We start from the raw sequence: 24,395 nt of genomic DNA on the forward strand, positions 1-24,395 counted from the left end.
GAGAAGGAATAATAATTCCATTGCTCAGGACACTGCAGTCCTTGGTATCTCTGGCTGTCACGTAGTATCTGGAGCAGGGATCAGCCACAGATGATTCAGGCTTTCATGTCTCTGTTTACAGCTGCTCAGCTTTGCCACTGTAGCTGATAAGTAGCCACTGATGGGACACAAATGAGCACTCTGTGTCCCAGAAGAACTGTATTCATAGGAATAGGTGGTAGGTGCTATTTGAGGCCTCTCCCCCTAGAGTGCTGCACTGTTGCTTTTTTTTTTTTAATTCCTTTTTTTGCTCTACTGGTTTAGAAGTTATCCCTTCGGTTTCTGTCCTGTGAATGTCCGCATCTAAGCTTGATCGATTATTTACCACCCCTTCCCCCACATCAGTGTGGAACTTGGGAGACGTCAATTCATTCAGCTCTCCTAACATGTGTGCAGTTATTATCTGGTATTTTGTATAAAAAACAAAACCCCCCAAAACAGTTTTTTTCCCCTTTTTTTCTTTTGGGTGTTGGGGATGAACTGAGCTGTACCTCCAGCCATTGTTATTTTTTTAAAGTCCCAATTTAGAGTATTATTTTATACAGATATTTGTCTAGATTTATCCATATGGTTTGACCAGTATCATCACTGCCTGACCTTTTTAGACCTTTCTACTTTTTCCTATAACAACTTTATTAAGATATAATTTATATGCCATTCAACATACCCACTTTAAGTCCACAATGCAGTGATTTTACTGTTTTCACACATGTGCAGCCCTCACCACAGTTAATTTTAGAAGACGTGCCTCACTTTAATAAAAATCCTATGGCTTTGGATATCATCCCATTGTCTGCCCACTCCTTTTAGCACTAAGCTACTACCACACTACCTTCTGTCCTCTGTAAGAGATTTGTCTATTCCAGAAAATACGTATGAATGGGATATTTAATAGCTGGTCCTTTGTGTCTGACTTTGTTCACTTAGCATAAGACTTTAAAATCTCATCAGTGAGAAGAGAGGTTGAACTGGGGATTTCTCTTACCTCTGCAAGCCAGCACTATGGGAAAAGAAGCCTTAGCAGGGTCTCTCGTTTTGTAGAAGGGCTCCTGAAGTCCTCCAGACCCCTGCCTCTTCTCTTGTGCAGTTATGCCATCGTTACATGTTTTTAATTTGTTACTGTTAGTGTCAGTATTTATGTTGTACTTTCACCCTTATGCACATAAACATTTGTCAGATTCTAGAACTAAAGTTGTTGCGTTATTTTGATAGACTATAACACAATATCCCACCAAAAAGATTTTTATTAATTTGGTTCGTTCTTGCAACTTGAGGACACTGTTTTCTCTACCCTCACTAACACTAAGAAGTTATTGGTATTTAAACTTCTGATTTTAATTTTATAAACTTCTGTTTCATTTTGTATCATGAAATAGTAGCATAATCAGAAAAGTGCTCAGAGAGAAAAATGTACAGTCCAGTGATCTGTCACAAAACAAACCCTTGTGGGGCCACAACAGAATACAGGCAGCTGCCCCGAGTCCCTGTTGGTGTCCTGGCTAAACCGCATTGTACTGATTGGTATCCCGATGGGTGTAGTTTGTCCTGTTGGAGTTTACATGGATTACATTACACAGATATGTATTCTCCTGTGTCTTGTAGTAGTGTTTTCTTTTTCCCTCTACACCATTTCTGAGATGCACCCTGGTGATTGCATGCTCGGCCACGTTTTCATTGCTTCTTAGTGATCCGTGAGTGGAGAGACTGCAGTTTTCCCATGCTGTTTGTGGACGTTTGTGTTGCTGGTCCTATGAATAAAGCCGAGGGAAGCAAGCATTCTTACACTGATCTCTTGACATGTATGCACTCCTTTATTGACTCCATCCTTGGGGGCGGGATTTCTAGGCCAGAACGATGTTAGCTGTAGTAGATCCTGCCAAACAGCTTTACCTGCTGCGTTCCCGACAATAGGTGGGGAGTGACCTGTGCACCACACTCTGGCACTTGTTTGTGCATCTTGCTGATTTTAGTCATTCTGGTATGTAGTAATGTCTCGTGGTGAGATCAAACACCTTTTCATATATTACTGGATTTTGTTTGCTTGTGAAGTAACCATTTAAGTCTCTGTAGAGCTGTATGTCCTGTCCTTATTGATTTGCAGGAGTTCCTTGTACGCTCTGGGTAGACGCCCTTTGTCAGGTCTATGTGCTACAGATAGCCTCTTCCACTCTTAACTTATCTTTTCATGTTTAATGGAGTCCTTTAGAAGAAGAGAAGTTCTTAATTTTAAGGTAATTCAATTTGCCAGCCTTTTTTCTGTTAACAAGTCTTTTTACCCTAAACTCCTAAAGATAACTTTCTTTAAAAATGTTATTGTGGGGCTAGGTGCTTGGTGTATGCCTGTAATCCCAGCTACTCAGAAGGCTGGTGCAGGAGCATCACAAGTTTGGGGCAATTTAGTGAGACCCTGTCTCAAAATAAAAAATAAAAAGGCTGGGGGTGTGAATGTGGCCAAGTTCAATCCCCAGTACCAAATAAATAACCTCAAGGCTCTATTCTGGGGACTAGGGTGTGCTTGGTGATAGAGCATTTCCTTAGCAAGCAAGAGGCCTTGGGTTCGATCGCCAGCATAGGAAGAAAAAAAGTTATGCCTTGCCTTTCACATTTTGGTGAGCAATCATCTGTGATTTGTTTTTGGAATGGCATGACGTAGTCTTTTCTTTTTGTATGGAATTGTCCTGGACACTGTAGTCTAGTACATCTTTAAAGTTGGTGGAAGGAATCCTTCTACCATCTTATAGATTGGGGCTCCCACAGTTCCTTCCTTGGGTTTGATTAATTTGCTTGAGTGGCTCACAGAACTCAGAGAAACGTTTACTGGTTTGTTATAAAGGATGTTACAAAGGACATAGGTGCTGAGACGCACAGGGTGAGGTACCACTTTTCAGGAAGCTCTTAGAACCTTGACTATTGGCAGTTTTATGGGGCCTTATTACACAGACATGATTGATTATGTCACTGGCCGTTGGTGATCTGTTTAACCTTCAGTCCCTGTTCCCTCTCCAGATGTTGGAGATTTGTGCTATGAAAGTCCTAACTGTAGTCCTGTTGTGGTCTTTCCAGTGACCAACCATCAGCCAACTCATCTGGTGCCAAAAAAACACTTATCACTTTACAGATTCCAAGGGTTTTAGGAATTGTGTGCCCAGAAATGGGAACAAAGGCCTAATATATATTTCACAATATTACATTTCTTCTCCAAGAATGTTTTGGCTTTAAAAAATGCCTCGGCTACACTTGACCTCTTGCTTGTCTACATCAGTTTTCATTCACCTTGTTCAGTTCATGAACTGGGCTTCTGGTTGGTTTGTAATTCAAGGATGGCAGACATTGGTGTCTGTACAGTACCGACCCTTTCAATGCGGATGTTTTCCATTTTTTTAAGTGTTATTAGTGATAAAATATATTTTTTGGTTTTCTTCAGAAGGATCTTATTTTTCTTTTAGGTTTATTTAAATATGTTTGATAGTTTTAGATATAAATGGCATCTTTAAAAATAACTTCATTTTAAAATGTTTAGGGTATATTGGCATCTGGTTGGGTTTTTCTTTTGATCTTGTATCCATCAACTTTGCTCACTAATAACCTAAGTTGCTTTTGGATTTTCTTGTGTGTAATCATAATCTCTGAATTTAATTTTTTCCTTTCTTTATTTTATTTTTTTATGTGGTGCTGAGGATTGAACCCAATGCCTCATGCATGCTAGGCGAGCACTCTACCACTAAGCCACAACCTCAGCCCCTAACTTTTTTCCATTCTAATCCTTTTTTCACTTATTTGTTTGCTTCAGGGTATATAGTTAATTTGTGATAGTGGGAATTTTGATTTTGTTATGACTTTCAAAGAGAATTTTACTATTATTTAGTGTAGGATTTTTGTTTTAAAATAGATGGTTGGGGTTGTGGCTCAGTGGTAGAGCGCTTGCCTAGCATTGTGAGGCACTGGGTTCAATTCTCGGCACCACATAAAAATAGATAGATAAAATAAAGGTATTGTGTCCATCTACAGCTAAAAATATTTTTTAAAATACAATGTTATCAAATTTGTTAAATTTTATTTTTGGTCAAGTGGATGTTGAATTTTATCAATGCCTTGTTTCTGTTGATAAGATCATATGATTTTTTCTTCTTAATGTGGTTAATACATCAGTTTGTTCTAATAGATTTTTTTTTTTTTTTTAATTTTTATTTTTTATGGTACATGGGGATAAAACCCAGGACTTTGTGCATGGTAGGCAAGTGCTCCACTGCTTAGCTACACCCCCAGGCCTTTAAATATTTTTAAGGTTTTGAGACATAAAATTTTGAGATTTTTTTTAAGTTGTCCAGGATGGCCTTGAATTTGGTCCTTCTGCCTTAGCCTCCCAGGTATCTGGGATTAACAGGCATGTGCCACCTTACCCTGCTTCAGTTTCAGATTTTCTATTTCATGTTTTGGTAGGTTTCCTTTATCTAAAAATTTGTCTCTTTTATCTGCATTTTCAGTAATAAGGCATATGGTTTTCTGAGTAATACTTTTAATGTTTTATTGGATCAGAGAAATGTTCTTTTATTCCTATGCCTGGTATTTATTTTTATGCTGTGTCTTTTTTCTGTTTGTGACCCTGCCCCACAAGGCGTATGTTGAAACTTTAACTCCCACCGTGGTGATGTCAGGAAGTGGGGCTTTGGGAGGTGATTAGATCATGAGGTTGGAGCCCCTCATGACTTGGATTAGTGCCTCACATAAGAAGCCTAGAGAGCTAATCAGCCCCTCCCACTGTGTGGCATAGAGTGAGAAGACGGCTCATTATGAGGAAATGAGCCCTTGCCAGTACCAAATCTGGTGGTACCTTGAGCCAATGTCTGAACCTCCAGAGCTGAGAGAAATAAATTTCTACTGGGTGTGGTGGCATGCAACTGTGATCTTAGTAAATGGGGAGGCTGAGGCAGGAGGGTCTCAACTTCAAGATCAGCCTCTGCAATTTAATGAGACCCTGTGTAGCTCAGTACTGGATCAACCCAGGATCAATCTCCAGTATGGGGGGAGGGTGGGGGTGTAAGACATTTCTGTTGTTTATAAGCCACTTTATTTTGTTATGGCAGCCCGGACAGACTGACACTGTCTTCTTCATCAGTCCTCAAAAGTTTTAGTTTTGTCAGTTTCATAAAAATTAAATTTTGATCCTTTTATACTATGGTGATTTTTGATTTTGTTAATTCTCTTACCTTGATACTCTACTGTATATTTTCGATTTTATTAATTCTTACCTTGACCATTCTTTTTCTACTTAGTTTGGATAACTTCTTCCTGCTCTGTTAGTTGGGAATGAGCCCTTTACTTTTCTGTTAGTACTTTTCCTGCTGTTGTAGCAAGCTGTCAGCTCTTAGGATTTAGTCGTTTCACCCTCCTCGTGGACAGTGCAGGCTTCCTGGGTGCCTTCTGCTGCTGCTGGTGTCGGCGCCTCCGCGTCCGCTCCAGGAGCCAGGGTTGCTGCTGCTCTCCGGTCATGCTCGTCCACCCATGTGCTGCCCTCCGCTCTGCCCTGCATCTTAGCTTCCACAGGGTCACTTAGTTTTTGTCTGAAGAACACCTTTTAATGTTTCCTTTAATGGATTCTGATTGTATTTAATGATATTATAAATGCTTTTTTTTTTCCTTTTTGGGGCTTTTTTTTTTTTTTTTAAGATATGTTTAATGTCTGTCTGCATTGGGGGAAAACTTGTGGCCTTTGTTGTGATTTTTTTTTGCCCACTTTCTCTCCTCTGGATTCTAACTGTATGTGTGTCAGACCATCTTGCACCCTTTCCTCTATATTTTCCATTTCATGTTTCATTCTGGATATTTTCTTTTGATCTGTCTTCCAGTTTAGAAGTTCTCTTTAGCATTTTCTTTCTTTTTAAGGTATCTACTTAGTTTGGAAAACTGTCATCTCTGCTTTGTTCCCTGCCTGCAGATTACCTTCTTTGTCCGGCTTATATCTGTGGGGGTAACTAGGTTTACAACCCTAGGTTTTATGGTAGTGTTTTTACTTGCTCAGTAACGTTAGCATTTTAACTATAAAAAAGTGAAAAATGTGGGAATTGCCGTTGCTTTGGAAGAAACGGTAGAAGATCCTTCAAGCCGCGGTGGTCAGTGAGCTCCTCTGTGCCAAGTGCTGGGTTGGCTCCTTCCCCACCTGTGGAGGGCGGCCTTAAGAACAGTGTTCCTTCCGAGTGACCATAACTGTAATCCTCCACTTTCAAAAGGAAATTGCTGGTTAGGAGAAATGCTCATTGTGAACAGTTGTTGAAATTATTCCCATCAACCACTATGTCAGCCTTTTCAGTTTTTTCTAATATGCTTTTAAAACTACTTGTTGAATTTTTAATATGAAATTTTGTTCTAGGGTTTCTATGTGGTTCATTTTTATAGTTTCCAGTTGTCCTCTGAAGTTGTTTTGTCTGTATCCTTTGAACACAGCAGCATGTGTGTCTGGCGCCACAGCTGGAGTCCCTGGAGTGGGAGTCCACTATTGTAGGTTTACTTTTTTTTTTTTTTTTTTTTTGTAAGAGCATTTTTGAGTTATCAGCAAAACTGAGTGGAAAGTGTGGAGATTCTCATTTGCCCGTCCCCTCGTGTGTTTATTGTTGGTTTACATTTGTGTTGTTCTGTCTTATTGTGTCTGCATATTTTTTTCTTATGTGCCAGAAACTATATTTGCAATTATTTTAGAAATACTTTAAAGCCTTGGATCATGTTTTTCCAGAGTGAATTTAGGTTTGTTTCTGCCAAGAGGCCTCAGAACCTCTAGCAAGCTGGAGTCGTAGTTTTGATGATTGATCTCTTCAAAGTCGAGCTTCAGTTCCCAGTAGGGCCTGTCGACTTTGGCTCAGTTTAGATGGACACAACACCTTTGTTTTATTTATTTATGTGGTGCAAAGGATCGAACCCAGTGCCCCATGCATGTGAGGCAAGCCCTTTACCACTGAGCCGCAACCCCAGCCCCCGGTTTCATCTTAAAGGAGCATTATTTGCACATTAACTCTAGGATGGGGTTCATCGTGGTTATTGTCCCCAAGGTCCTGGAGGGTAGTGAAAAGTGTCTCTCAGACAACCCTCCAGAATTAGAAAGCCCTCCCCTGGAAAGCAGACCCAAGCGCCTTCGTCCCCTCTGCCACCTCAGCTCTGCTTCAAGCTGAGGTTTCTGATAATTTGTTGAGCTTTTGTAGTTGGCCTCAGCAGAAGAGTTGGACCCAGTTACCTGCTCCAGCCCCACTCACAGGGAAAATGTGTCCTTTCATTTCATGCCTGAGGCACAGCTTTGCCCATCTGAAGAGTACATAGTATTTCATTGTTACATTAATTTGATTTTCATTGTTACTTTCTTTGACTAGTAGTGAGATTAATCATATTTTCATACATATAGAGGGTCTATGAGATATATATAAGAAAGGCCGTATTGATAGGAGATACGTACGTATATGTTTATATATTCATCACTTTGGGGCCTCTTGTGGGCAGTTTTCTTGGTCTGTCGAGCTCTGGCACTTAGTTATTTTGTGTTGATACTGTTTTATGCTGCATGTGTTTTCTCCCCATCTTCCACGGTCTTTGGATTAGGACTATATCACGTAATAGCTCTTTAGTTTTTAAGTCTAGAGAATCTTGTAGCATTTTGGATTTGTATCTTGGTTAGAAAGGCTTATAGCTGCACTAAGGACATGATAAACGTTTTGTACCTTTTTTTTATATTTGGCTCAGATCTTTTGGACTGGATTTTTGGTGTCTGCTGTGTATAAAACCTGAAGAGGGTGTGAGAACAGGAGTTGGTGTTCCCTCTGGGGCGAGGGCCTCACCTGGAGGGAGGAGGTCTGAAGCACACTCTTTTGTTCTTTGGTCCTCCCCACACCTGCCTGGGGGAGGGGTAGCTTTGAGGTTGGCCAGGGCAGAGCCTCCTGCTGCATGAAGCAAGGTTCAAGGGGTTCTGATCTGTCATCAGCACTGAGGCCAGTGATGACTTGTAAGGCCAGTTCCTTTTTGTCACTAGTTTTTCTTTTTTTTTTGGTGGAGCGGGGCCTGGAGATTGATCCTGACACCAACCACTGAGCCACATCCCCAGCCCTATTTTGTATTTTATTTAAAGACTGGATCTCACTGAGTTGCTTAGCGCCTCACTGTTGCTGAGGCTGGCTTTGAACTCGCCATCCTGCATCAGCCTCTGAGCTGCTGGGGTTACAGGCGTGTGCCACTGTGACTGGCTTAGTTTGTGGTTTTTAAAGCGGGAGCCATCCAAACTAAAAACTTCAAGTGAGACATAAAGTCGAAAGGAGGAGGAGGAAAAAAAAAAGTCTCAAACTGTGCATTGCAGAGGGAACAGTTGTGGACGTTTTGTGGACTGTCCTTTTGATCTCTCCTGTCACCTGCCATTCTTTTTTTTTTTTTTTAAATTGTTGATAGACCTTTATTTTATTTATTTATACGCGGTGCTGAGGAACAAATCCAGTGCCTCACACATGCCAGGCAAGTGCGTTACCGCTGAGCCCAGACCCAGCCCTGCCATTCATTCTTTCGGGCCTCACTTTTCTCATCTCTGTTGATGCCCGCAGTGCCCATAGGGTTGTGGAGGGTGAAGAGTTAGCATGTCGTGCTCCTAGTGTTCTGCGTGCACTGCCTGCTCAGTGCTCTGTGTGGCCAAAATGCCAGGGAGCGGAGAGGACTTACTGCTTTTTCTTTCAAAGACCCTTGCTGAAGACAAGTCATGTTTCAGGTTGCAGCAGGGCCCATGTGAGGGGGCAGCAGGCAGGGCTGAGCAGAACTGTGTTCTCATAGCAGGGACTCCTCAATACCGCTGCTCTGTGTGGACCACACTCCTAATCTCATCCTCGGCTTCTGTCACAGGAAGCAGTTCCTGTACCTGGCTGATCAGTGAGGGGTAGTTTGGTGGCTGTGAGCGTGACCCGGTGCTGACCTTTCCCTCCCCACAGGTGCAGCAGTACCGAGTCGCCATGACTGCCAAGGACTGCTCCATCATGATTGCGCTGTCCCCAAGTCTGCAGGACACAAGGTGAGGCCCCTGTTGCATGTCACCTGCCCTTGGGCTAATAGGGGTTTGTGGAATAATAGGGCAAGCAGGTTCCCCATACAGCTTATTCTTAATATCATTGGACTTACTAACTCTTGCTTCTCTGTAAGTTTATAATTCTGTCAGACATTTCTGGAGAGTAACTAGAGATGATTGTTCTCTTAGATTGTATTTTATCAGTGTCATTGTTTTTCCGTACTGGGGAGTGGACTCGGTGGGAGTTCCACCACTGAGATACATTCCTAGCCCTTTTATTTTCCATTTTGAGACAGGATCTTGCTGTGTTGCCTGGCTGGCCTTGAACTTGCAGTCAGTCTCCTGAGCAGCATGCCTGGCTATTGTTATTTTCTAAGAAAATACCCTAAGGGTGGAGAAGCGTGTGGATAACATGGTGAATTGCTTTGAAAGAGAGCTCAAGCCCCTTCTGGGCTCTCATACCTGAGGTGGCCTAGGTTCCCTGTGGGCCTTGTTCAAAGACTGTACCAGGTCAGTGGAACGTGCCAGCTCCAAGACTGTCACCATCATCTTAACACACATGTTCACTGGTCTGCTCCCCTTCTGAATAATTAGCGTCTGCAGTCTCTCCTGGCACTGCTTCTTACAGTCCCCCCATGAGTTTTCAGGAATTCGGGATGAGCTTGATAACCCTCACTAGTTGGCACCCTCAGCACTGATCTCCAGGATGCTGAACCCTGCGCGTGGTATCTGGAGTGTCCTGTTGTTCTGACGGGTGTTGCTGTGTCAGGATGACCTGCATCACCAGCTGTCAGCCACCCATCTTTCTGATACTTTTGAGCTAAACAGTTCCCAGGAATTCTGTTCCCTGGCAGGCACAGCACTGAAGGCTGTCCAGAGTGAAATGTGCTGAGGAGCAGGCACAGAGCACGACTGAGGTGAAGCACAAAAATGGTGCTTCTGTTTAGTTGAAAAGTCCTCTCATTCCTAAGAAAAATACCTCCAGTACTTGGTTATAAGGAACCCCCAGATGGATTGAACATTAGATAAGAGACACCCACCAAGACATTACTTGCCACCCGGCCTGACCATGGGTGCCGTGGGAAATGGAAAGTGCGTGAATGCAAGTGCTGAAGGGAAGTTGCAAGAAATGTGGGTTCACAGACTGACAGAGGCCTGCCTGTAAGAGGCTGCTAGTGGACAGATGTGCACCATGCTTCCTCCAGCACCTGTGTCCTGTGAGTGTAGCGCCCAGTGGTGTCACGTGGTGTGAGCTTCGGGCTGGGTCCTGTCCAGTTTGTACCAGCTGCCCAGCAGAAGTCAGCACTTGCTGAGAGGGGAGAAGAGTGCATGTCCAGAAGGTTCCTTGCCATGTGGGTGTCTCATACTGGGGGTAGAGGTACAGGAATCACCACCCACAAAATGCTCTATTTGGTCCTTTCTCCACAGAGCCAAAGGAAGATCATCTCTCTCTCTCTTTTTTTTTTAGACTTGTCAGTGGCTTGGATGTGACTCGGGGGCTGCCTCAATTCACTGACTTCTCTCTATTGCTTTGAATTGGCAGGGAGTTAAGGGAAATTGGTTATGGGGAGGGGTGAGGTGGCATGACTGGGTAGGACACTGATTGATTTCAGTTGCAGAAACTCTGCTCTGTGGGATCTCAGAGGCCCCAAAGCTGAGCAGTGTACTGTGCAGCAGGATTGTGATTTAAGAATCTGAAAACAATGTTAATGTGCAAAATAAGGAAATAGTTGAATTATGGTGTGGCCATTTGCTTATTAAATTTATAATTGTTTGTTCCATTTTTGTCTTAACATTTCATCCTGAGACCTCTGCCAAATTTATTTCATGATGCAAGTAAATGCATGATAAACATGAAAACATATTTAAAGGTAGGAGGCGAAAAAATTAAGGACAAAGGAAAGTATACCCAAGTGTTTCATACACAATGATTTAAGTTTAAAAATTAAACTGTGCATAGGTAAGCTTTGTGTTGGAAAAACTTTGCTGGTTAGAAATGAACCTTTGATTTGAAGGAGGTTAAGCCTGCGGAAGCCTGGAATTCTGTGATCCAGTTGAGGAGTGACAGGAAAGCTGGAAATTCTGACCTGCATTTGCAGAGGACTCTGCCCTGGGAAGCTGCTTCGCCTGCTGGAGTCTGGGGGCAAGGCCAGAGTAGGGACCCTCTGTCAAGGGGCTATGAACTGGTGGCCTAGCCCTACCTTGCAGAGTGGAAGTGGTGGTAGGAGAGTGGAGCAGGCCCCCACTGGTGCTAGTGTGACTTGTGCACCTGAGGGCAGTGGGAGTGAGGGGCTCCCCAGAGCTTTGTGCACAGGGATTGGGCGCTCAGTGGCTCTCAGAAGCCATGGCCAACTGTGGCCAGGGTATGTCCCAAGTCATCTTCACAGCCATGAAATGCACACCAAACCTAAGACTAAATTTAGATCCTTAAATTTTAATTTACAGCTCACAGACAGGTTGACTACATTTAAACTTACCACACCCCTAAAATAGAGGCTTCTCTATTTCTGTTTCGGCCCCATCATAAACAAGAAGGTCTTAAGTCCGCCACCTTGTTTGTGCAGGCATTTTGTGATTTTGGAATCACAGGGCGAGCTGCTCACAGCCTCCTATGTCTCAAGTTCTGGTCCTCTATTCCATTTCCTGTTCCAAACAGCACGGGCGCAGCTTCAGCCTTGGGCTACTCTGCCCGTCCCTCTTGCTACCTTCCCTACTGCTTTGGGCCCTGGAGGCCAACTGTCCAGGCGAGGGCAGCAGCTCCCTGCAGCCTGGTTATCCCAGCCCCAGTATCTGAGGCCATGGCAGAGGGACATGTGTGCCTTGGGAGATTCTTGCCCGGTTTTAGCTTCAAGGACCGACCCTGGGGGCAGGCAGATGTTTGGTGGCAGGGGCTAGTACCTGCTTCCCTGGCTTATAAGGAGCTTGTGGTCAACCAGGTTGTCGGACGGAACTGCTTAGAATTCCCTTCCTGTCGGCTTATGTGTCTTGTTGGATGCTGCTTACAACCTGAGAAATTGAGGTGTTCTTGAAAAGGCATAGGCCTTGTCCTGGGCTGACCATGGGCTTCGGGGCTCTCTGTAGCAGGCTGATCAGGGTGAGCTGTCCCCTTCTAGCTTCCAGAGGGAGACCCAAGATCTTGTACACAAGTTATTTGCTGTTCTCTGCTATTCAGCAGAGAGTAGGTAATGGTCCTGGCAACTGATTTGTGACCGTTTCTTTCTATGAACAGAATTCTGAAACGGGTTGAAGAGCTGAGGTCTTTATTAGCATCCTTAGAACAGGCTGTCTCCCAGGAGGGAGGCTTCACAGCTGGTGTTCTGTTTTTAATGATTTCTAAATTGAGAAGAGCAGTAAATATGGTAAAATCGGATCCCCAGAACACTTCTTCTGGGCGAAATGAAGTTTATAATTCATTCAGCCACTCTTTTGAATGCTATGTGTTGAGTTTTCTGAGCAAAGCAGATAGATAGATACATAGCCATCTCAGGACCAGATTCAGTTGTTCTCAAAGTGCTATTTTTCCTTCTGGTAATGAGGATTAAACCCGGGGTGCTCTGTCACTGAGCTACATCCACAATTTTGAGAGGGCCTCACTGATTTGCTGTGCCTGGTCTTTGCCTTAGCCTCCTGATCCCTGGGATCACAGGCGTGCGCCACCATGCCCAGCCCTGAAAGTGTTCTAAAGTACAAGTAGTTGTTCACACTGATGTTCACAAATGCTACAAAACTAAAGAGAAAATACCGAGTACTGAAGGTTTGATTTGAGAGTAAAACGTGAAACCAGGCCTCTCTCTGTGAGGAGCATTAAGAAGGCTGCTTTCCTCACCAGGCGTGGGAAAGGTGCGTAAAGAGGAGTCTGTTCTCGGCTTTCATCCATCTGGCTGTTGAACGGCCAGAACTACTTTTTAACTCTTAGGTTTTGTAATGCTTGGCTCGTGATAAAGTGACTTTTTCAGCATTCGTTCCCGCCACTGGGGCCTGGGGAATATCACTCAGGCGTTCCACATAATGGCTTTTCCATCTTCCAGTCCTTTATCCGTCTTGTCTGATGTGGCTCAGGGTGCTGGCCTGTGTCCCATAGGTAATTACTTCGTGGAAGCTCACATGCTAGTGTATACAGTTGGTGCAGACAGGATGCACACAAACACTGACTGGGTGCTCTTTGTGAGCTGGGATAAGAGAACTTGGAGGGTCCGTGTATTCTGAAATTGCTTTTTTACTTGCAGTTCTGATCAGAGGCCTGTCATCCCCTCGTCGAGGTCCAGGCTCGCCTTCTCCGTGTCTGTGCTGGACCTTGACCTCAAGCCCTATGAGAGCATTCCTCATCAGTATAAATTGGACAGCAAGATAGTCAACTATTACTCAAAGACTGTGCATGCCAAAGATGATGCTGTGGTGCCGACTCGGTTGAAGGAAAGTGAAGACTGCACGTTAGTTCTCCATAAGGTCTAACTTTTTTCCCTGCAGTGTCTTTGAAACTTGAATGTGAAAGTTGAATGATAGCTATTTTCTATTGTGTTGGACGACTTCTGGCTGTGAATGTTTTTGCTTTTAACCCTGTTGAGGTGATTGCCTCTTGAAGACATAAAATTAAAGAGCACTAGAAACATCTTCCAGGACAAGGAATGTAGGATGTGAGCGGGGTGTCCCAGGAGGCTGCTCATATTCTTAAATCGGAAGTGTCCGTTAAGCCCTGGGAAGACATCCTGGGTAGTTCTTCCTTCAACCAGGGCTCATGTCTAATTCTCTATGCGAAAAGCCTTATAAGACCAAGGTTTGGATCTCTTACCACCAGATTCCTGACGTAGAAAGCTTGAATTGTCACAAGCATTTTATGGTTTGAACTTTTGGAAAACAGATACCACTGGAACTTTCCCGGTTGTTACTGGTCACTTTTTCAATTTGAGCCACATATCAACACAGGCTTTGGGTGGTTCCCTGCTGCAGAGAGTGATCAGAAGTTAGTGTGGACGTCGGTTCTGAGTGGTCTAGACTCAGGGTCCCTGTGGAGGTGCCGAAGCTCAAGGCTCTTAAGGGTCAGCAGGGAGTGTGAGACTCAGGTCAGGATGGACACCACTCACAAGAGCATTGACTTTTTGTTTTTGCTTTATGATTTTTAACTCTAGGGGGAGATAAAGTGTTCTTTCCTACCTGAAATCGCTACTGTGGAAGCTGGGAGCACAGCTGTAACTCACTAGGCTGCCGCGGCTGGCTGGGGTGGGCACGCCCGGTGTCCCAGCGTTCTGGTAGCACTCCGTCGTGTAGGGTGGTCGAGGGACTTCCCAAGCTGCACTCCTCCCCTCGGTTTGCCTGGGGGCTTTTTTGGGTGTGGGCCCCAGAGCCTTGCCATTCCCGTTGGGCTGCCACGGGCCCTGCTTCTGGAAGATGGGTGGCTCCTAGCTGGTGGCTCCTAGCTGGTGCAGAGGGTTCTTGTTGGGATCACCAGAAGTGTGCCCGGCTGCTATAAAATTGTTGGGACTCTTGGCCTCCCCTTCCCCATGGCAGGTTGTACAGACTGATTATTTATATAATTTTGAGGGACTAATGAAGGCTTATTGTAACATAATATTAGTGAAACCATGGAATTGTATGAAAATGCTACATGAAAAATGAAAATATTTTGTTGATTGTAAAATTTTTGTGGGAAATTTTGCGATAACTTGAGAATTACACTTGTTTGAATCAAGCCAACTCTTCTAGAATTGATTCTTGAATTCTGTCCTTACATTTGCTTTATTCTATACTCGGGCACAAAAAGATAGTCATGTGTCTGGACACACTGGCCCCTTTTCCTTCAGCTTGCGTGGTATGTGTGCTAGGGTGGGGCTTTGGAGGTCCACCCCCAGTCACGTCCACAAAGCTCAGCTCGAGGCTGTGGAGGGTGGGAAGTGGCCATTAGCACTGTTTGGATTCAGGATGGTTTGTTGCTGCGGGCCTGGGCGGCGTCACTTGGGACAGGTTTCTGCACAAGGTGGTGCACTGTGTCCTGGGCTACGCCATGCTCTTGAGGTAGCATCCCTCTGCCAGAACCCCAGGCTCTCGGGGAGGTGGGCTGGGGAGTAGTGTTACAGCCTGGCAAGGGGCCTCATCCAGCTGGATGGGCGGAATGAAAACAAGCAGGCTGTATTCTCATAGGAGGGAGGAGGGAGCGCCCCAGCCTAGGTCTCGGCCCTCCGTCTGGCAGGTGGTGCTGAGGCTGGTCTCCAGCCCTGCCACGTCCCCGCTGCTGTGCTCAGACTCCAGGATGCCCCAATGGCGTGAAAACCCTCACTGACCCTGACTTACGGGTGATGGAGGGGCTCCCAGCTCTAGTTCTCATCTGAAATTATGGTGTAGCACTCAGGCCCTCTGGGGTTCTCTAGTGAAGGTCCTGTGAGAAGGGAGCAGTGCTGGGTGGCTGTCATCTGGCACTGTTTTGACGTTAACAGCCGTGCAGATTCTGGGGAGACCAAGAGGTTCAGGACTTAGAGGTGCTGCTGTGCAGCCAGCGGGGCAGGCGTGGCTGCTCTGGCTTCTGAGGAATGTTAAGAAATGAAGCTCCATCAACAACTGCCTCCAAGACCCCCCAGGTGGCAGGAGGTGGATGGCTTCTCAGGGCTGGACCACGCGTGGCTCCGTCTCTGGGCAGACTGTGAGGTGAGGTGGGGGCCCAAGCTGGTCCACACACATCAAGGGAGGGAGAACCACTCTTGGTATGTCTTCTCAAATGTTCAATTCTGTTTGACATTTTGTACATGAACAGCTGTATTTTTCACGCCATGAGAGTCTGATGTAGCATAACTGCACACAGCTTGTTTTGGGCAGTGATGGGGCCTTAACCCAGGGCTTCATGCATGCCAGGCAATCGTTTTACCACTGAGCGACGTGCCCAGCATTGGTTTATTCTTTGGAGACGGGGTCTACGTTGCTGAGGCTGGACTCAAACTTGATCCTTCTGCCTCCCAAGTAGCTGGGATGGTAGGCAGGTGTCAAATGCATCCAGCTAAGGGTGTGGTTTCTGAGGGGAAGGTAGATAGTACACTTAGAGTCAATATAGGTCGCACGCTTTTCGGTGCACCATCTTGTTCCTTCCCTGTGTGGGAACTAGTCATTCTCTGCACAAAGTAATTTTATCAGGCTTTCTAGAGCGGCTTCAATTCCAAGCACTTCTAGCAGGGTTCGGAAGCTCTGAGGGGCGGTTTCTAGGACTCTGTTCTTGTCCAGCTCCAGAGCTATAAAGAAAAAAATAAACCAGGTAAGAAACCTTGAGCTGTTGGCGTCCCCAAGACCCCTCCTCCTCCTGAAGGATCACATGGACCTGGAGGCACTAGCCCCGGAGCAGAGAGATGTGATCTCACCCATGTCTTGAGGCAGAGAACATTCTCCCTGCCTTCGGCCGGCAGGGCTGTGGGGGAACGATCACTCTTATGCTTTTTGGTTTTTAAATGTTCTTATTAGTAATTACTCAGTGTACAAAGTACACTAAGCCAGATGAACAACACCTAGCTTTGACTGAGAAGTCCCCTAGAAAGGACATCCGTACCCAGAGCCCTACCTCGCTGAGGGACTTTGGTGAGCAGGTCCAGCTTTGGTGAAACCTTCCCTTCTTCATCTATCTGTATTCTCCAAACAATCACCAATTCAAACCTGAAAGAGGTAAAACACATTGGCCAGTGCTTTTGAAATCTGGTTTTTAGCTCCTTTTCTCTATTCTGGCTTCCTTGCTCCTAAAGACATCCACCCCAGAGGAGGGAAAAGGTGGTCAAGGGGAACCAGGACCACACTGGCAAGAATTGGATGTAGACAGGACGCAGAGCGACAGGAACTTGCACATGGCTGGTGCCGGTGCAGAGGGTCATCTTCCTTGGAAATACTCTGGCACTGACAAAGCCGTGTGTGCCTCTACTCCACGGCTGGAGAATTTCGTGCCTCAATATCTGAGCCCAAGAGAAGCCTATGTAGTGTGGGCTGGGAGAAACAGACAGGGACGAAGATCCTAAACGCTCGAGAGCTGAGGCAGCCAGGCATTTTGGTGGACTGACCTACCAGAGGGTGAGGAGTAAAAATGAACGCACTGTGGTCATGGGTCAGGGGCAGAAGGACGCCTGCAGAAGACTACCTGTTTGAAGGCTTGAAGAGGCGCGCACAGGGAGATGCACAGGGAGATGCACAGGGGCTGAGGCAGGAGGCTGAGGAACATGGGCAGGGCAATGGCTCTGGGCAGAGTGTGGCCAGTGAAGGGAGGTGGCCGTGTGAGGAGCCCTGAAGCGGTTTCTCTGACTTGGCCTCAGGGGCTTCCTCACCCCAGCCTCCGTCCTTCCATTTGTGCAGTGGTTCCACACACACCTCCTCCTCCTCCCAGCGCCCCCTACATTTGCTCCTTAAAACCCCTCAGTGGAACTGAGGCCCAGGCCAATAGGCACTTGTCTGCGTTTCCTGTGGTGGTAATGTTCACAGGGTGCAGAACGGCCTGCCCACTTCTCCTCCACCCGACGGTCTCTGGTCCTCAGGGGATAGTTTCCCTTCTATTGAGAATCCCTGTTTCACAGGGACTCCAGGCCGCAGCGGCCCGCACTCACCCTGGCCTCCTGGCGCTGCGGATCTCCATGCAGCTGGAGCAGGACCCCTCCGAGAGGTGCACAGTGTCGGGGTACTTCTCCTGGTGGGAGAAGTGGTTACACAGATCCGTGAGGGAGGAGGAAGAGGCCCTGAGCTGGGGTTCTGGGGACTGGTTGGGAGTCAGGGAGAACCCCACTTGGAGTTGAGAGCCCTGTGCCAGGGCCGAGTGCACGGCCCCACTCCTTCATCCTGCCTCACCTGTTGTCACACAGGCCCACCCTTTTCGAGATCTCTCCAATGCCAGGCAGCCTCCACATTCCCGTGACCTGTCACCTCCCCTGTTTCTTCATCTCACATGACCAACCACTGTACAACTCTGATTTCACCGCCTGCCGCCCACTCAAGCCTGGTCGCAGGCCCCCTTGCTCAGGTCTGCTAACCTGGCCCTGAGCTGTGAAGACTGTTCTCAGAGGTCTGGCATCTGCCACCAAGCCTTTCACCCTGAGCCTCTGAGGGTGGTGGCTGCCACACTGCCACAGCAGATGCTCCTGGACTGTGCATCCTCCCAGCTCAGGCCGCAATCCAGATGGTTGTTTATCCATGTTTGTCAGCATGTCCTGGGGAACTCAGGATTGTGTGGAAAGCGTCCTTCTGTGTAAGTTAATCATCTGCTCCTGTCCTGCTTCACTCCCTTGTCTGGTCACCTCAACTGCAGAGCACAGCCCCTGGGATCCCCCCTGACGCCCACTGCACCAAGGGGAAGGCTCCATGATGAGCTGCACCCTACTCTGTAGCCACTGCAGGAGACAGGGTGCACTTTCCCCGTGTCTAGGCTCGCCACTCCAGGGCAGGTAGGGCTCCCCCACACGCTGCGACGCCTCTGGACACGTTATTCATAGCAGGACCTGGGAGCCTCCTGCCTACCAGAACTGCCACGTCTGTGTCATGACAGTTGAGCTTGCTTTACAGGCATCTTCACAGCTGGGAAGCAAGAACCCATCTGCTCAGTTCCCACAGACTTCCATCTGCTCTTAGGAGTCATGTTGTAGGGTTCGGGGTCATATGCCAACAACTCTAGGTTGGTTCATCATGAGATTTCAAGGTTCTCTTGTCTGTGTGTCCTGCCACCGTGCCTGATACGGAAACGGCCACCTGGGGATGGCTCAAGTCTGATGCAGGCCCCACCCTGGCCAACACCAAAGCCACAGTGGCCTCCACAAGCCTTGTGAAGGACAGTGAGGCGACCTGAGAAGCGTGGTCTGCCAGTCAGTCCCAGGAGAAAAGGGGGCAGGCTGGGACCCAGCTGGCACAGCTTCCTGGGAGGCAGATACTTGCTGGATTGAACAGCTTAGCTCCCTCAAGTGAGGTTGTGTGGGGACAAAGATGCGTCACAACTTTTAAAGGAGCCAGCTCCCTGTAAGAACTGCTGCCAGCACCCTGTGCATTAAGCCGCCAGAAAGCAAGAACGCATCCAGACCCTAAAGTGGGTGGGCATGGGGTCCGCTTACAGATAATGACCGATTTCGGCAGAACAGTTGTTAGGAGAAAATGTATACCTAAGTGACTTAAGCGGAAAGTGCTGGTTGATTTTTAAACCTCAAGCTCTTCTAAATTAATAACAACTGTTTGAGGAACATAAAGGAGAGTGTGTGGACGTGGCAGTTCAGCTTCCAGGCTGTGCTTGGCAGCAGCACGTGGGGCTCCGGGGACGACAGGGGCTTGGGCTGGCTCCAGCATGGGGCCACGGCGCAGCCTCCAAGCCAGAGGGAGCAAATCTTTGCCTCCCCAGGCTTTTCTTCTTTGGGAGCAAAAAGAGTTTAGGTGTTTTCACTAAATATACTCCTTTTAGTTTTTACAATAAAGACAAAAGTAGAACTGCTGAATCGGGGCAAGGCCCGGTGTCAGCATGTCCTGGGGAACTCAGGATTGTGTGGAAAGCGTCCTTCTGTGTAAGTTAATCATCTGCTCCTGTCCTGCTTCACTCCCTTGTCTGGTCACCTCAACTGCAGAGCACAGCTGGAATCAGAAGGAAGGAATTAAAGGCTGACAGAAGGGCCAGAGAGCCAAGCCCAAGAATGGCAGCCTCATGACAGTCACTGCAGTGCTGTGAAGGCCAGCTCACCTGAGCAGATGCACAGGTGGCTTTGAGGGAGAAATGATCTCACTAAACCAAGATGGGCTTGAGGTCACTGGCCAAGATTAACAGTGATGGAGAGTTTCAGATACTACTATATCTGACATTGATGAAAGATGATCAAATGGGCAAGGAGGTAAGATGGACAGCTATTGATAAGGTGGAGATATGTTCAATATATATAGAATACTTTACATGAAGATACACACAAGCCAGGCACGTGGTGCACGCCTGTGACCAGTGGCTTGAGAAGCTGAGGCAGGGGGATCGCAAGTTCAAAGCCAGCCTCAGCAACTTAGCAAGACTCTGTCTCAAAATAAAAAAAAAAAAAGGAGCGGGGGATGTGGCTCAGTGGTTAAGCTCCCCTAGGTTAAATCCCTAGCACCAAAGAAAAGTACACACAAGGTTAATTGGAAGCCTATAATTGATCTGGAAAGCACCTCTGAGACGTCAGATAGCCACCAGTGAAGCCAGGGAAGGGAAGCACCTGGCCAGCTCTCCAAGGACTCAGCCTTGGACCCAGGGCTCTTTGCAGAGAGCTGGAGTGATCTGCGCACCTCAAGGCTGTGGTGCCTGGAGGAGCCCCGCAGGAGGCTGTGTGCATCCACAGGTGCCTGGGGAAGGCTGTGCTGTGGAGGGGGCTGTCGGGAGGGGGCCTTGCTGGCTGGCGGGCGCTGGCATTTCCTTCTGGGGCCCCAGCCTCCCTCAGGAAAACTCCACCTGAGGAACGTGCTCAGACCGCAATCCAGATGGTTGTTTATCCAGCTGCTCGCCATATGGGGCAGTTTGCATTGGAGGCCTCTCCTGGTATTCATGATAGAAAACTGGTGGCAGTGGGAATGTGGCAATTGGATATCTGCCCATTCCACACCTGCCACCCACTGTGCTGCTGCAGCCGCTGCTGGGCTGCAGGCGTCTCACCCCTACTAGTGCAGGGCCAAGAGGAACGAGCACACCGCCTTCCACCCAAATGGAACTCTTGAAACGTGCGCACACTTCTTGTGTCCACGGGTGTCCACTCACCTAGACTTTACTGTTTTCCCAAAGATTATGTCTGAATGATTGAAAGAATAGAATTTTTAAAAATTGAGATATAATGCTTGTCAAGGCTGTGTGTGTTGGCACACGAGGCTAAGGAAGCACTATTGCAGGTTTGAGGACAGCCTCAGCAATTTAGTGAGACTCTGTCTCAAAATGAAATTTTAAAAAGGGCTGGGGGTGGAGCTCAATAGCAGAGGACCCCTGGGTTTAGGTCCCAGTACCGTGCACATGGTCGCCCTACAGTGCACTCATTTAAAGTTCACACCTCAGCGGGTTTTAGTGATATACCAGCAGCACCAGCGTCCTTCCCTTCTCTTGGTTTCCCTATTCTAGATATTTCGAACAAGTGCAGTTGCACAGTGTGCGGGTTTTGTGACCAGGGCTTAGTGTCTTTTCAGGGCCCCTCCACGCACTAGCAGGGATTACATCATTCCTTCATATTGCCAAATAGCACTGCACTGGACAGGTACTGGCCACATTTTGTTTATCGGCTTATCAACTAACAGACATGGGTTGTTTTTAGTTTTCGGCCACTGGGAATAATAATGCTACAATCATTATGGGAACATAAGGTTTCTTTTCTCTTGGTTACACATCTAGGGGTGGAATCCCAAGCTGTTTCCCACTGTGGCTGTGCTATTTTTATAATTCCATTAGCAGCGTAAGTCACCTGTCAGATGTATGGTATTGAAGAGTGTTCTCCTTTCTGTGTATTTTTTATGATCTTAATGGTATCATTTGAAGCACAAAGTTTTTAATTTTGAAGGAGTCCAATTTGTTTTATTTCATTTAATATTTTTGTGTGTGCTTTTGGTGTCACAGCTAAGACACTATTGCCTAATCCACGGTCATGAAGATTTATATCCGGTTAAGAATTTTATTTTTGGCTCTTATTAAGTCTTTGACCCAATTTTGAGTTGACTTTTGATTTCTGTGTGAAGTGGGAGCCCAGCTGTGTTCTTCTGCCTGTGATCACATTGTTCTTGATCAGCACAGATTGCTGAGACTGTCCTTCCCCATTTAACTGTCTTGGCTGCACCCACGTTTTTCAAAACTTTCTATTTTGGAAGCTTGTGGGATCCACAGAAGCGAGTTCAGTGAGGTTACCCTGTGGGTGAAAAAGTTGCCTGGATTTCTCAGGGACTGATGCGGGGACAAGTGGACACCCTCATGGAAGAATGAACCCCACTGCCTACCTCACACCATGTATAAAAGTTTACCAATGGATATAAATGTTAGAGCTAAAAAAAGACTTCTGAAAGAAACCACAGTAGGAAATCTTGGTAATCTTGGGTTACCCAAAGATTTGTCAGATACAAAATGAAAAGCAGTGATCATAAAAAGAAGCATAAATTGGCTAAATGACAAATTGACTTCATCATAATTAGAACCCCCCCCCCCCCCAAAAAAAAAAAAAAAAAAAAGGATCTCACTATGTTGCCCAGGCTGGCCTTAAACTCCTGGGCTCACGTGATTGCCTCATGTCAGCCTCTCAAGTAGATGGGACTGCAAGCATATGCCTCCTAACCTGGCTCGTAATTAGACACTCCTAGAAGAAAAGAAAAAGGCTGGCCTCAAACTAACTGAAAATATTGGCAAAAACAGAATATGTAAAAACCACACCTCGGTAATAAGATAAATCACACCTCAGTAATAAGATAAACAACCCACTTTTAAGTAACGGCAATGACATTAAGATGCTTAATCAAAGATGAGACATGGACAGCGGAAGACGTATTACTAGTAATTAGGGACACGCAAACTAACCACTTGGAGGCCCCCAGCACGGCTAATGTCAGAAAGACCAACACCGAGTCTTGGTGAAGACGTGGTGCACCCGCATCCAGCGGACATTCTTACTGGTAATCAGTAAGTGTGTAACATAAAACATCACCACACAGCCCAGCCATCCCACTCCTGCACATTGACCCAAGAGAAGGGGCAACATGTGAACCTGGATGTTCACTGACATTTTCAAAAGGGGTCACGGCCCTGTGGGGAGTCCTCGGAAGCAGTGGGTGGTGGTGGGAGAACAGCAGGACACTGGTCCCACAGCTGCAGTGTGGCTGCTGTGCATCTGGAGGGGACAAGGAGAGGGTGGAGGGGGTGGGGTGAGCAAGGCTATGCAAGAAGCTGGGGACTGTGGCCCTCGTGGCACTGGGTGGCCTCTGTGTACTCTGGGGAGGGAATGGACGCCCCTGGCTTGGACCTCTAGTTGGGGTGGCGAGGCAGGTGCTGTTGCTGAGGTGAGTGAGAGATGGGGCCCTGGCTTCAGGTGAGTCCCTGGGAAGTGTGCAGGGATGGCCAAGGAGGGACAGCCCAGGCGGCTGGTGAAAGCAGAGCCGTGCCTGTGCGGCGGGAGGACGTCTGCCTGCCTGACTGGGGTGGGTCAGGAAGGGCACAGGTGGTAACAGCAGGCACGAATGGCTTCCAGCAGCCCCATCAGGAGAGGCTGGGCAGCAGTGGGCCTCCAGGCTCTGGTACCTGGACACCTGGGATGATCCAGGGAGAAGGGAAAAGGGTGGAGGAGGAGAGCAGGGGGCATAATGGGTGCTGATGCTCCCTGCAGGAGGGCTCCTGGAGCTCAAATGACCCTGGCTGTCCTAGCCTGCTGCGACTGGAGAGAAGCACTCCAAGCTTCAAAAAGGTTTAGAAATGCTATGAGCACTTGAGGACAGGGATCTGCCCTCATTTTAAAAAGGAAACTAAGGACTACAAAGTGGTTCCTCTGCACCGTACACTGGTCCAAGTCCTGCACATGCATTCCTGTGATACACGATGCCATATGTAGATGACAGTCGCTGGTTCCACTCAGACCACAGGGACTGCGGTGCCGTGGTTCCTGGCACAGCTGCTCTGCCAGGAACAAGGAGCTTGGTGCCCAGGTCAACTGCACAGCTTTGAGAAATCACTTTGATGAGCCACATTTGACTGTTTTTAAAATTTAATTTGAAACAACTGAATTTACAGAAGCTGTGTCTGAAGAGAATGCTGAGCTGCCCCTTCACTCTGCCTCTTGCTCCTACACAGAGGTGTCTCCGCACTCGAGGACAGGTCCTTTATGACCAAAACCACCAACCAGGCCACAGAGTCCCTTCCTGATGTCCCTGCAGCATCCTGCTCCTTCTTGATCCTCAGGCCCTATATGAGCTGGCCTTGCCCTACGTTATGTCTTGACAGTCTGGGTGGCAGGTGGCCCCTCTGTGGCACAGGCTGGCTCTAATGCCATGTGTTCAGGCAGGAGAGAAGCCAGGGATGTCCCAAGACCCCTGCTCCCGGCCAGGCCCCAGGATAATGGCTATACAACCACAGTGAGGGTTGTTGAGGGTGGCTTTCTACCTTCCTTATGTGAACCAGCACTAACCAAGTGAGGTCTTTCTCCATGGGCTGTAACCTTTTGCGATCACTGTTGACCGTCATGCTCACACCTCCTCGGTCTGTCCTGCATAAGCCTCTACACGCTGCTCCTGGGACCTTCTGATGTGCCCCACATTGGAGGCTTTCCTGACTCTGGCCAACAGGCTGTTGGGGGCTCATTTTGTTCTTCCCATCCCTGCTGTAGAATGAAATGTTTCTCCAAGGAGCCAGTAGTACTGGTGACCAAGACAGGGCTTGCTGTTCCTG

The 24,395-nt window shown here is 47.1% G+C and overlaps 2 protein-coding genes across 2 annotated transcripts in view; one reads left to right on the top strand and one right to left on the bottom strand.

Annotated features, from left to right (window-relative positions):
- Ippk (inositol-pentakisphosphate 2-kinase) overlaps positions 1 to 14,744 on the top strand; it is a 53,510-nt gene extending 38,766 nt beyond the window's left edge. The window contains exons 12-13 of the mRNA XM_046457736.2: positions 8,985 to 9,064; positions 13,285 to 14,744. Of these exons, the coding sequence (XP_046313692.1) occupies positions 8,985 to 9,064; positions 13,285 to 13,510 (306 nt within the window). The 3' untranslated portion in view covers positions 13,511 to 14,744. The remainder of the gene's footprint in view (positions 1 to 8,984; positions 9,065 to 13,284) is intronic.
- The window catches only part of Cenpp (centromere protein P), a 235,634-nt gene continuing 224,934 nt past the window's right edge, over positions 13,696 to 24,395 (bottom strand). The window contains exons 6-8 of the mRNA XM_046457747.2: positions 17,617 to 17,696; positions 16,593 to 16,684; positions 13,696 to 16,269 (exon numbers count right to left, since the gene is read on the bottom strand). Of these exons, the coding sequence (XP_046313703.1) occupies positions 16,142 to 16,269; positions 16,593 to 16,684; positions 17,617 to 17,696 (300 nt within the window). The 3' untranslated portion in view covers positions 13,696 to 16,141. The remainder of the gene's footprint in view (positions 16,270 to 16,592; positions 16,685 to 17,616; positions 17,697 to 24,395) is intronic.

This window comes from Marmota monax, unplaced genomic scaffold (genome assembly GCF_021218885.2).
Source record: "Marmota monax isolate L192 unplaced genomic scaffold, Marmota_monax_Labrador192_F-V1.1 WCK01_AAM20220418_F8-fsc00231, whole genome shotgun sequence".
NCBI classification, from domain to species: domain Eukaryota; kingdom Metazoa; phylum Chordata; class Mammalia; order Rodentia; family Sciuridae; genus Marmota; species Marmota monax.